Source organism: Anthonomus grandis, chromosome 4, assembly GCF_022605725.1.
Source record: "Anthonomus grandis grandis chromosome 4, icAntGran1.3, whole genome shotgun sequence".
Taxonomy (NCBI): Eukaryota; Metazoa; Arthropoda; class Insecta; order Coleoptera; family Curculionidae; genus Anthonomus; species Anthonomus grandis.
The window spans coordinates 6,439,053-6,452,911 of NC_065549.1; the positions used below are offsets into that span (position 1 = coordinate 6,439,053).

At 31.1% G+C, this 13,859-nt stretch overlaps 1 protein-coding gene across 6 annotated transcripts in view; it reads right to left on the reverse strand.

Moving 5' to 3' along the window:
* The window catches only part of LOC126735647 (transmembrane and coiled-coil domains protein 2), an 80,845-nt gene extending 67,020 nt beyond the window's left edge, over window positions 1-13,825 (reverse strand). For 2 of the 6 annotated variants that reach the window (XM_050439706.1, XM_050439707.1), the window contains exon 1: window positions 1,484-1,641. In XM_050439706.1, coding sequence (XP_050295663.1) covers window positions 1,484-1,512 — 29 coding nt within the window. In that variant the 5' untranslated portion in view covers window positions 1,513-1,641. Of the gene's footprint in view, window positions 1-1,483; window positions 1,642-2,120; window positions 2,234-13,528 lie in introns of those variants that run through there. The other 4 variants (XM_050439705.1, XM_050439704.1, XM_050439711.1 and 1 more) reach the window with 3 other exon arrangements.
* Between the last annotated feature and the right edge of the window lie 34 nt (window positions 13,826-13,859).

The following is a 13,859-nucleotide window of genomic DNA, read 5'->3' on the forward strand; positions in this document are numbered from 1 at the left end:
TTTTGATCTAGCAATGGCTAACTCATGGTTAACTGTTTCATGGAGTTCCATAGCAAATAAATTTAAGTTTACATTTATTTTCTGCGTTTTCATAGGTTTAGACTGAAATGTTATTGAAAAAAAATGATATATTAGAAAATTTTTGTTTAGGTTAAGACCCAATATCCATTTTAATGGACGTCATGTATCTGTCAGAGTAAGAAAAAAAAATAAAGAAAGTTATTAGTAAACAATGTTTATTTATGTATTTTTTATTATATTTAAAAGCCTCATAACCCTAACTTAACAAAAACATGTCCGGGTCCCAGGAGGATATTTGAATGAATTTTTAGTATACAATTAAAATATGGTCCAAATAGATCAAGAGAATTTGTACAATTGCAATATTTTTTTTAACGTAATGTCATCCGAAAACTTTGATGTATTGACGTAAAAATTAAAGAAATTGTACAAAAGTATTAAATATTAAGATATTATTATTATTATTATTGTTATTAAATATTAGAATATTAATAAATATATGCTTAGTACATTTATAAGTTTTTTTTTGTGTGAAAACCTTATTTCAGAAATGATAGTAGGTACTACAAATTTTGAACAATGCAAACCAGAAAAGGGATTGTACAAAAATGTTTCAAGTATTAATTTAAAAAATGTCTAGTGTAATCAAATTTTATTTTAAAAACAATATCAATTGTACAATTAAATATCTGTTTAGTACAAAGGCATTTAGGAAGTTAATCCAAACCTAAAAATTCGGTACACTTTAAACAACAGAAAAAATTGTACAAAAGCGTTTGACATATTAATACAAACAGTTGTTTAGTACAAATGTGTTTTAAATACAAAATAATCTATTCCATAAAAATATCTATTTAGTACAAAGGTATTTTGGAAGTTAAGTCCTTGTCTCAGTACAATGAATTGTTCCTTACAATTATTAAAACAATTACATTACAATTATTAAAAACCGTTTTTCTGAATAGTATGAGAGAACGGCCTGAGACTTCCGTTCTTTGACGCTGCCAGGGTTGCTACAAAGACCAACAATACAAATTCAATTCTATCGATTCAGTTTCTTAGTTTATGTCTGTATAGAGCAAATCTCTGAGGGTTGTAGAAAAGCATTTCACAGCGAAATATTGTACATTATTTAACCCTGATCATGACTATGATCAATCACTTCCCCCTGGTGTCAACTCCATAATAATTTGTACAAAAATATTTAGAATATTTTAAAATTGAATAAGTTTTTTGTACAAAAGCAATTCACGTATAATAAATCTAGTACAAAATAGAAAGTTTGCTACAATACTTAAAAGAGTGAAACAGGATGGCCTACTGATGCCAATTTTAATAAGTCCTTATAAGTGGCAGAAAAGTGTAAAAAACGTAGAATAGTGATAAATTAATTTATCAAAGAGTGATAAGAGTCTATATAAAAAATCCACAGAAACCTAATTTTTTTCTCATCATTTCTTACCTCCACAAACTCAAAATAGTCAACTGCATGTTGCAACAAATTATCAAACAACACAATTCAATTCCCAAATAATTTCTGACTTTACTAACACCGATTTCCTGGAATAAATAGTCATATTTATAAACCCGAAACCAAACCGCTAATGACTTAAATAGCACATGGAAATGATGACTATAAATGAATAAGATTAAAAGAATGTAAAATAGAACTAATTTAAGACCTTTTGATAACCCTGAGCGTTCACATACACTACATGACTGCATGCGGGATTTGACTGGTAATCTTTGAAAACAAAAAAAAAAAGCATTTATTGCACAATTTGGGGTATATTGAATGTACTTGATCCAGAATTTGAGACTTTGCTTGTCTATCCCTGATACTTTTAAAATTACTTAATTTGGAGCAGTGTATGCTAAACAAAGATAACTCATAATATCTATAAAAGCAATAATTTCCTTATTAACTTGACTCTTACTTATCCAATTTTTTTTTTTTTTTTTGATAAAGCAACGTAAACATAACCCCTTTTGTGCTCATAGTTGATGACCTTTCAAGACAAGAACGTGCGTGTTCATTGTTAATTCTGAATGCTTACAGCGATTCGAACTTTAGACCCATTTCAGACTGTGACACTTACATGCTATCTTAATGAAAATTTGATCATTCTAATAAGAACAAACTGGATTATCGAACAAACTTAATTAAATATAAAATTGGCCTCAGAAATTTTGGAGCATGTAGTCCTATTTTTGGCCCCGCAAACGAAACCTAAAAATACATTTTCGAATTTATTTTTATTTGGTTCAGGTATCGCCGATAAATTTCACCTGGAGCATTAAATTATTTTATTACACTCATATAATAAAGAAAAAAAACTGCCGAAGGTTATAACTATTACAGTTGCCTTGACCCATCGTGACTTCAATGAAATATCATTTGGGTATGGCACGGCGTGAGAATCGACTATTGTTTGCACACGACATATAATTAATTAATTCTCAGCTTACTCACACCTTAAACAACCGGAAGATTTTATTAGCCCCATTGTGGTTTCAGTAACATTGGGTTTAATAATATTGATTGTTTTGATTTTATGGTGAGTGACACATTAGACTTGGCATGCCACTATACCCAAAAGGTACCATCGCTTGAATTGATTTCTATTAAAATAAAGAAATGATGGTTTTAGTACATGTATGTGAGAAGTTTTCAACCAAAAACCTTGAGATGCAGGAAGGATGATAATGAGGAAAACCCTAAATTGTATTATTTCTTTGAAAATTTGGATTCGTACATTTATGTAAGCATACAACAAAGTATTCACACAAATACACCTTAAAAAGATGACAGTGTCATCGGCAAATTGATGTATTTTGCATACTGTTCAAGAACACTTCCTGTGGAATCCCATGAATAGTTTCATATTTGACCATTTGATATCTGTCAGATAAGTAAGATTTAAAAAAATACCTAATTTTTAGTATGCTTATTTTAAGTCTAAGAACACAACTCCAATGGTCTCGCTATCATCCCTCAAGTGCTTCCAAGTATTCAAAAGTTATTGTATAACTCACATGAATGAGACCTTCTATATCCTGATTGCTTTTTATTAATTATATATTATTCAGTACAGAATCCTACTATAACTGTTCATAAATAAGTAATTCAACTAATTTTATTTTTTTGAATAAAGAGCGTTTGAAATTAGGATTTGTTTTAATTTATGCCTGAAACTAGGCTAGGTACTCTAAATCCAAATAACTGATAGGGTGTTTATTGGATAACTTTGACCACTTTGACATCTTGTCTTGACAAGTGCTGATAGATTGGAACCAGCCTGTTTACACTTTTAGTTCCATAATTGTGTATGTCTTCCATGTACTTCAGAATATATACTGGTGGTAAAATACCTATCTTGGAGAAAACTGATCTACAGTCCATGATAAAAAGAAAGCCTTTCTTAGAGGCAGTTTTAGAGGAACCACCAGCAAGGCATCAAGACCCTATACAGAAGTTTTTAGCTTCGAAACAACAATATTAATGTGGAAGTACAATTGAAGAAGAGGATCTAAACACTCAGGTGACATTGTCAACTAGTCTCAGAATTAAAATAATTTATTTGTCTTTTCTGCAATTAATTCATGTTGAAAAACTCAGGAAACTCCCCCCTTCAAAGTATTCATTTTTTGTTCCACTGCCTCAAGAGAATCTCTGGTACATGTATCAATCAATAAATCAATCAAATATGCTTTATTATTATATAAGATAAAATGTTGTTGACAAAGCTGAAGATTAACTAAAAATGGTAACTGACCTAAAATTAATAGATAAAATGTGTATCACAAAATCCTAAAATATACAGACAATAAAAGAAATAAATAGTAACACATAAAAAATAAATTACTGAATATAATGTCAGAATATATAAAATATTTAAATATCACATCACAAAGCACAGTAAAAACTTCTAAAATAGGAATAACTAATATTGGTCGAAATCTGTCCTAAATATTCATCAATACTGTAAAAACCAAATGAAATCAAAATGTTTTTCACACCAAAGCTGAACTTTCTATAGTTTATAACTTCGCTCAAGGCAAGTGGCAAATGACTAAAAATCCTTCTTGAAGAATGAATCTCCATATTATATTGTTTTGGAAACATACAGATTCCTATCCATCAAGCAGATAGTAAGATGCAAGCCATTGCAGACAAGTTCCTTTTAAACCATACTTCTTCATGACTAATACAGTGAAAGGCATTAGATATGTCACAAAATACTACAGATGCATATTTACCCTCTCAATATAACTCTTCAAGCACCCGAAACATAGCATCACTTGAAAGCCAAATTGTGAAGTATTGATAATAAATTTTTTCCTAAAACACTACATAAAACTCATTAAAACCAAAACACAATGATTGATATACATACTATGAATAATACACAATCACAATATGTCTTAAATAACATGCAATATATAGGTAGGTACTCAATATCACAGATAGAATGTGAAGTTTAAAAACTCTTCAGTTGAATAGAAGGCATTAGAGACTAGAATTTGTTTTATTTTATTCTTAAAACGTTCCAAATCTAAATCCACATAGTCGGTAGGAAGTTTATTATATAACTTAACAGCTACAAATCCGGGACCACTCTGACACCTTGTTAAGTGTTGGTAAATTGGAACTAGCGTATTTATGTTTCTAGTACCATAGTTGTCTATATCACCATGTACTTTATACCGATCCCTATTCCTGTGTACCCATAAAAGATTTTCCAATATATATACAGAAGGTAGGGTAAGTATTCCCTTCATAGAGAAAACAGATCTAAAATCCTCCCTGCAACCCAGCCTACCCAAAATTATGATTGCCCTTCTCTGTAGTGAAAACAACCTTTTTGTTTGTGGGGCATGACCCCACCCTAGAATAGCATATGTGGCTAAGGGATGGAAGGTGCCAAAATAGGCTGTTCTTAAGCCAGATTCAGATAAAAAAAAAAGAGGCATTTATTTCCAACAGGTTTGTTACCCAATTACAGGAAAAAAAATATTCAAAAAAAAAAGAAAATTTTCCAAAATGAGTATTAAAATTGAAAAATTAAAAATCAAAATGCTTAACATTCTATGCACTTAAACAGACTATCTATATACATACTAGAAAGACTGCGTCACCTATTTACTTAATACCTTCTATAATGGACATTAAACTGTCAACAAAAATATCATACCTTCATGTAAATTATTATTGATATAATTCTGACACATTATATAAATAGGGGATTTAAACAAAATATTAGTCCTAGCGGGATTTACATTAAATAATCTAAAATGCCTAGAGTTTATTCTTGGTACCCGAAAATTTAATCCAGCCAAAAGGGTGGGACAGTCAATGTTGTTATGAATAAGGTTATATAAGAATTTTATGGAAAGAATTTCTCTTATTTTTGCTAAGGATATAATATTAAATTTATTTAAGTATAATTGATTATCCAAACCTCTGGCTGGAAAGTCCTCTCTAAACCAGAGATACTTCATAAACTTGCGCTGAATGCGCTCAATATCATCTATCAGGTATAAATTGGGTACCAAATTAGAGATCCGTATTCTATTTTTGAGCGTATGTAGGTAAAAAAAAGTAGTCGTAAAATATTAATATTTTGAAAGTGCCGACAGTTTCGATAAACAAAACCCAACAATTTGGCAGAGTCAGAAACTATTTTTGCTATATGCTTAGCGAAACTTAATTTTGCATCATAAGTAATGCCCAGATCAATCGCCTCATCCAACCTTCATCCTCATCAACAGTTTTCTAGAAAATGAGAGAATAGAGCATTTATTAACATTTAAATATAGTCTATTGACATTGCACCAATTCTCTACTTTGTTAAGATTTACCTGAAGGAATTCGCAATCGTCTTCAGTATCTATTTTTGTGAACAATTTTATATCATCCGCAAACAGTAAACTCTGACAAGACAGTAAATTGGCAAGATCGTTTATAAATAATAAAAAGAGAAGTGGGCCCAAGTTAGATCCTTGCGGAACTCCCGAGCACACTTCATATATAGGAGACTTAAAGCCTTCATATTCAACAAACTGTTTATGACCTCGTAAGTAAGATTTTATCAAAGCAACTAAATCCGTAGAAAAACCAAAAAATGTTAGCATATGAAGAAGTACAAAGTGGTCAATTTGGTCAAAAGCTTTGCAGAAATCAAGGTATATTACATCAACCTGACCTCTATTATCCAAATGCTGACACAGATACTCATTTAGGCAAGCCAGGTTTACTGTACAGGAGCGATTTTTGATGAAACCAAATTGATTAGGAGCTATGTCTAATTTGACATGGGCATATATTCTATTATAAAGAACTATTTCAAAAAGTCTGGAGAAATTACATAAGATCGATATAGCTCTGTAATGTTGAATGTCGTTCTTCGGTCCCTTTTTGAATATCGGGGATATTCTTGCGGTCTTCCATTTATCGGGAAATACTGTTGAAGACAAGATAAGATTAAATATGTGGGCAATAGGCCCTGATAAAGCGCGAATACAATCTTTAACGACAAGACTTGGTACTCCATGGGTACCGGAGGTCAACTTACTTTTTAGTTTATTAGAGGCGGTGACAATTTCATCTTCCAAAAAATTATAAGAGCAATATAGAGAGTTGTTAATAGTCTGGCTCGATTCAATACCAACATTAATACTAGATGGGTCCGATTCAATATATACGCTTTAAAAGAAAGTTCCAAATGCATCAACAATTTGCTGTGGATCTTTTATTGTACGATCCTAAAACAGCATTACTCCGGGAATACGCGAAATTCCTTTCTTGTTCTGCACATAGTTCCAAAAATCGGAGGGGTCTACATTAATTCGATATACATCCAGCTAGGCGACGAAGGGCATATATAGATGTTTTTAGCCTTCCGGCAACAATATTAATGTGGGAATTCCAGTGAAGTAGAGCATCCAATAAGAGTCCCAGAAACTTAACAGAAAAATCCTTTGATATGTCAGCTGGTCTCAGAGTAAAAATAACTTTGTTGGTCTTGTCTGCGTTGAGATGCAATCGGTTCATGTTAAACCATTCCTGGATTCCCCCCTGCAATACTCTCAACTTCCTCTCTACGGTCTCAAGAGTAACTTCGGCACATGCCACTGTTGTGTCATCAGCAAAAATGGTGAATTTACCAGATGGTTCAGTTCATTTATATAGATCAAAAAGAGGATAGGCCCCAAAACAGATCCTTGGGGAACACCTATGGTTATCCCACTTTTTGCTGATGACATCCCACCAACACTTACCATCTGATCTCTATTGGCCAGATAGGAAGTGAGAAGTTTAACACTGTTGGGATTGAGTCCCTATTTAGAAAAGAAAGTTTTTGCAGCAATATGTTATGGGGAACACAGTCAAATGCCTTGCTCAGATCGCTGAACAAGACACTGCCATATTGCAAGCTATCAAAAGCATTTAACAAGTAATCAACTAAATCTAAAATGGCCTTAGTGGTACTTTTACCCTTCCTGAAACCAAACTGGCTGGATGTAAAAAGATTGTTACCCTCAAAAAATTTCACAAGTTGAGCAGCAATACATTTTTCAAAGATTTTTAAGATTATGGGCAGCAAGGAGATAGGACGGTAGTTCTCGGGCCTATCAGGATCACCCTTTTTAAAAATAGGTATTACCTTGGCTGATCCGAGCACACCTGGAAAAGTGTTGCATCTCCCCGAAGCATCTGTTTATTAGTTTTGTTACTGGAGCTATGATAATGTTTTTAACAGACTTAATTAATTTGACATTTAGCCCATAGATGTCTTGACTAGTCTTATTTTTTAAGCCATCAATAATATCCCTTAGTTTTATGAATGATACAGGAGAGAAAGAGAACACATTCTTTTGAGGAATTGTCATATTCAGCATTTCATAAGCTTCTGAATTACCTTAGTAAGTGAAGGAAAAGGGAAGATTGATCTGTAGTCGGATGGTGTTTCTCTGTTGCCTCCCTTAAAAAGAGGAACAACTAAGACTTACCACTACTAATGGAACTATTGCATCAGCAATGACAATGACATTGTATGCATAATGAGGTATGCTACATTCCTTCCATCCTCTTGTAATTTGCAAAATGAGATAAATATATATAAATGAGAATTAGATTTTTCCATTCCAATATTTTGGAAAAAGTAATAAAGAACATATTTTCTATTACAGTCTAAATCTTCTGGAAATTGTGTGTTCCTTATTAGATTACATACGAAAACTATTATTAAAGTAAATTTATTTGCCATACTAATTTTTGTGTGCTTTGTCACTCAATTTGATTTATTAGATCTTATCCATGAAGTAATTTTTCTTGTTTTTAGAGGAGCATGTTTATTTAGCAATCATCTGGGAGTACAAAGTTGTAATTACCTCATCGACTTATCGGTTGTTGTTGATATTTCATGCCAAGGCAAATCCAGAGCATCGTGTTTAAACGTGCCTTGATCAATATTGTTGTATTTTCATTTAGTTTTCTATCTTAGTTAATATATTTAATTTTATTTTTGGGCAAAGTTTATTGTTAACTTTATTGTAAGAAATTGTTGTTATTTTACAAGTTCTAAAAAAGTATTTATGAAAAGTGTATAGGCTTCTTCTGGATTGTTTGTTTCAAAAACATCATTCCAATTTTCATGTTATGTCATCCATGACAACCAGAAGATCTTTTATTATTTATGACTGAATTACCTGTTTGAGCTCCTCAAAATCCACAATTGGGTCAATAGTAGTCTGTAATAATAGATATTAATTCTTCACTTATTGAACAGTAGAAGGCATTGAACAGTGAAATCATTGAAAACCTTCTGAATTTCTCTTTGCCTATTTGAAGCAGAATTTATGCGGTTTTTATAAAATATTTGCTTAACTGCTTGAATTGTTTTGCGATAGATGGAACGATTTCTATTAAAATTAGCCATAAATGAATTGTTACTCAGAAAGACTTTTAATGTAATGTAAGCATCTAAAGTTTTTGGAAGAATATTTTCAATCCTTTGGTTTTTGGTCTAATATTGACAAGTCAAACTCATAATTTTATAAAAATTTTGCTCAGTCATCAATAGACCTCTGTATCCCCTAGGTTTATCAGAACTTAGATGAAAATCAAATTTCAACCTAACTTCCAAGCATCTTCCACAATACAAATAATTTTTCAGGATATAGATTAGTACAAAAATAATCCAAAGTGGTGCTAGAATGATCATCACTTATTCTCTTTGGAGTGTCAACAGGTATTGTTAGACCAAAACTCTGTAATAAACTATTCAGATTTATACAAGTAATTAGACCAATATCATCAAAATCAATATTAAAATCCCTAGCAAAAATAATAGAAGCTGTATATCTATTAGTGTATTTAGAAGTTTTAATAGAAATACATTAGCATAAGCTTTTGGAGACCGATAGGAACAAAGCAAAAATAACTTCAAGTTACCTGAGTAAGGAAATATACAAATTTCAAATTCCAACACACAAATTGTTATATTTTGAAACTCAGAAGAAACCTGGAAATATTTTCTGCATAAAATCATATGGTTTAAGCCAATGCTTAGTAATAAATATAATATAGGGATAATTTATACTTTCCAATTACAGATCAAGCTCATTAGCCTTATTTTGAATGGACTGAAAATTCAATTAAAGAGATTGATTTATATTATCAATCCATTATCCGCTGACCCCTCAACTAAGTTACCATTGCATTCATCCCCACCAGTTCTAAAAAAGAAGTGTCAATGCAGACTCTATCAATACCAGTAAACTCAAAATGGGTCATCACAAACATGAACCAACTTTAAAGTAATTTGTTTAAAAGTTGCTTCTTAGTTGAATATAAATAACCTAGATTTTATTTGATGTGGCATATAACTCTCATGCTAGTATTTTATGCCTGGGAATATAAAGCAATAAAATTCATAATTTTCTCATCATTTTCATTATGACTAACACATAACCTGAAAGAATTATTAGCCAGATATCTAGAAAAGTTACTCAAAAGAAAGCCACTAGTAGAGTAGCTTGAACCTAAAATACCTGCAAGCAACTTCAAAATAGTTTCTAACACTGGAATTACCAAAAAGTTTAATCTTTCTTTACACACTTGAGAAATTTGCCTGTTTTAACAGGTGCAGGTCCAGTAGGAGAAGAATCGTCTAACAGTTCTTGTCAAGGGTGAATTTATATTAAATCATTAATATAAATAAAAAAAGAGTATAGGTCCCAAAATAGATCCCCCTGGGGAACTCCTATACTTATCTTGCTTTGTGCTGATGATGTTTCACTCACACTCAGTATCTGATCCCTATTGGTCATGTAGGAATCCAAAAGTTTGATGCAGAATAAGACACTGTAAGTTGTTGAAGAGTTCAAAGACTCAATTAAGTCCAAAATGACCATGACCTATTTCTACCCTTTGTGTACTCTGAAATCTGCTCTCCCTCAGCATCAATTGATTCATTTAATAAGGGGTACAATGAGAAGATCCTTGACAGTCTGAAGGAACCAATCTGACAGTCAAATCATAAATATCATGACTAGTCTTATTTTATAACCTAACAACAATGTCTTATCTCTATGAATGAAAGCAAACACATCCTCTGGCATACCCAAACTAGACAGAACTGGGTCACTCCTCGACAATGGGATATTTCAACACAATCATTCTTTATTTATGGGATCAACTCAATTACAAGACAAAGAAATTCAAATACAAAATAATATTTTAGCCTAACACCCAATTTAACACTCCATAACAAAAATAATACAGTCAATATGATATATGTTGCTACATTCCAACAAGTAATATAAACTATTAAAACAATAACAAATAACAATCCATATTAGTCCAATATTTGAATAAAATTAACGATAAATAAAAATATATCAAATCACTACGATGCCCAATATTTCAACTTCATTAGAATTAATAAATTTAAGTGTCCCTTCGATAGGGAAGTGGGATGCATAATTAGTGCTATGAAATGGTAGTGTGAATAATTTATTATGCCTAAAATTACTAGATGGTAAATCATGGGCATAAAAATTTATCTGAATCTCTTAATTTTGATGAACCTACCACTTAATCACTTGCCATACAGCTTTAGTTGTGAACAGAGAACTGGCAACTATTTTAGATTGGTCAACTGGACATGGTTTATTTGTTGCTTAGTACAAGGAATAGTGTTCACTTAATGAGTGGATCTGAGCCCATTTACAAGCCAAAATTAATTTTTTCTGCCTTCACATAATTGAAGAAATTATTCCATCAAGCTAGAAATTGGGGGATTATTTTTTGTGGTCATTTAAATCCCAAGTGTTATATTTTCCAATGTGCTGCCTTTCTCTATCAAAAATCTGCATTTAAAGGCAAGATTAAGGAGTACTTAATTGAAAATTCCTTATACTCATTAGGTACTCCTCTCTGGTCCAATTTTGCCGACCTAATCAATTTATTGTATTTTTTAGGTAGATGTGCTTGCATTTCTTGACTTGTGTATGAGTGTTTGGCTTGTTAACACTAATAATTGAACAAATTAAGCTGCCTCTGTGTATCTGTAACCAAAAACACATTAAATATTTATTCGCTGAATTTCTCATTTCATCTCAGCTTGACTAATGTGATGTTTTCTACTACAATTTCCTTACCGCAGAGTTTACGGAGGTATTGGTATAGGAGTTCAAAAGTTTGATCACATGTGTTGAATTTGAACAATCTTTCACATATAGGGCACTTGTTTTCCTTGACACCAATTATTTATTAATTCTTGAAAAAAACCTTTAATCAGGAATTCTATAACACATGATGCTGCCCTCACTGTAGTTTTATTTTTGTGTATTTGTATTTTTTGTTTTGTATGCTTGTTGCCTCTTAGGTAACATGGAAAAACACTATGCAAAATGTTTACCTTTTATGTGATGGTTTGTACCTTATCTTATTAATGCATAATAAAGGACATTACCAGAATAGAATTTAAAAAATCATCAGAGAGCTAAAAATAGCAAAAACATCAAATTTTCTTTTCTCAGAAAAAACTAATTTCCTAACAATGTTTACTTTAATAAAGAAAATATATTTTGGCTCCATCACTGACTCATGAATGAAACCTTTTTTTTATCTAAATCCATACATTCTGGTATACATAATAATATACTATAAACTGTAGGAAATTGGTGCCTTTAGAATTGATTTGAGTACTAAAATATTCAAATTAAAACCTCCTTTTACTGATAAGTGTTATTTTACTGCACATATAAAATGCAATATTCAATGAGATATGCAAAGGGGACACACTCATATTGACTTCTTTTAAAAATAGAACTGAACCAGAATAATTAAAAGCTTTCAACCATGGACTGATGGATTGTGAAAAAACTTTCAATAGGACATATTTAGCCAGGAATTTTATTATGTACTTACAGTAAATCTTAATTATTTCTTGAACACACCGACTTTAAGCATAAAACACATATACCATAAAAATGCACTCATAATTTTGCAATTTACATAAAAAAGATTATGTAAATAGTAAAATTCTTAGAAAAAAATTATATCCACTTTGGAGTAATTAGCGTGCCTAAACAATGGTTAGCTTTAACAGCTACTAATTAAAAATGTTATGTTCTACAAAAACCATATTCCACTATGTTTACATCAGGGTCCCCTGTTACTTTTAATTGATAATTAATAACAGAACATTAGTGTGTACTTAATTTTTTATATCTAACATAAAAAAAAAATATTTTTTGTTTAACTTAATGCACCTTTAGAACTCCTACCGTTTCCCTACCCATATTTATTGATTTGTCATTAATAATTTCAGGATTAATTCCACAAACAGAGATATGAAAATTATATGATTATATATGAGGTGACAATTTCTCTATTTATAGGCAGGTGTCTAATCATTTCCGCAAAGTGATGTATCAACAAGATAGCATTTTTGATAAACTTTTTATTAATTCAATGGGTATTAGAAAAAATTGGACAATAAGATGGTGCTACTGTAAATAATAAGTATGATAATCAGATGAGAAATTTAATAATGAATAACTTACAGATAAATCACTGTTGAACAAGTGATGTAGTACATTAGGTGCCATTGAATTAAAATTGCTTTTTTGATGCATGGTGGAAAGAGAGAGTTTGATGGAACATTTACCAAAATGAATATTTATTTGTATTGTCACATTTAATAGAACAATCTTTTCTTGAAGAACATTCTTGGGTTATATTTGTCTCTAATGTACCCCAAAGTTTGTTCTAATGAATTTTCCATTGCTACACACAATAGAGAGTATTATTCTTAATATAGTAAGTAAATAACTTCTTGTGATGTGTAGGTAAAAATTATGTTAATTAAAGCAATGTAAATTTTCTATATTTACTCTGAGAGTCTTTGTACTATAGAGCTAATTTCATCATTAATTAAGAAAGGAAAATACCGATTATTTTAAATAAAACTAAGAAGCAAACAGTGTTACTTACATTATTGCCTTTGAAAGTCTAAATTCACCATTCTACTCCCAGAAAATAGACCATAAAGGCGGAGATGACAAAGTCCATAGGTAGGGCCAACCAAATTTGAATAAAAGATGTATTAATCAGAGACACTGCTCCCCTCTCATAATCCTCAAGAACTTTAGTTACCTCTTTATTATTATTCGTCTATCAATAAAACCGTGAATAATCGTCCCGATTCAAAATAGAACTGAGAATTCGCTTTAATTGAACGGAAAGGAAAATTATTTTTTTTATTTGTAAAATTAATGGGACAATGACAGTCGTCGGGGAAATGACAAGTTACGTCACTGTCAAT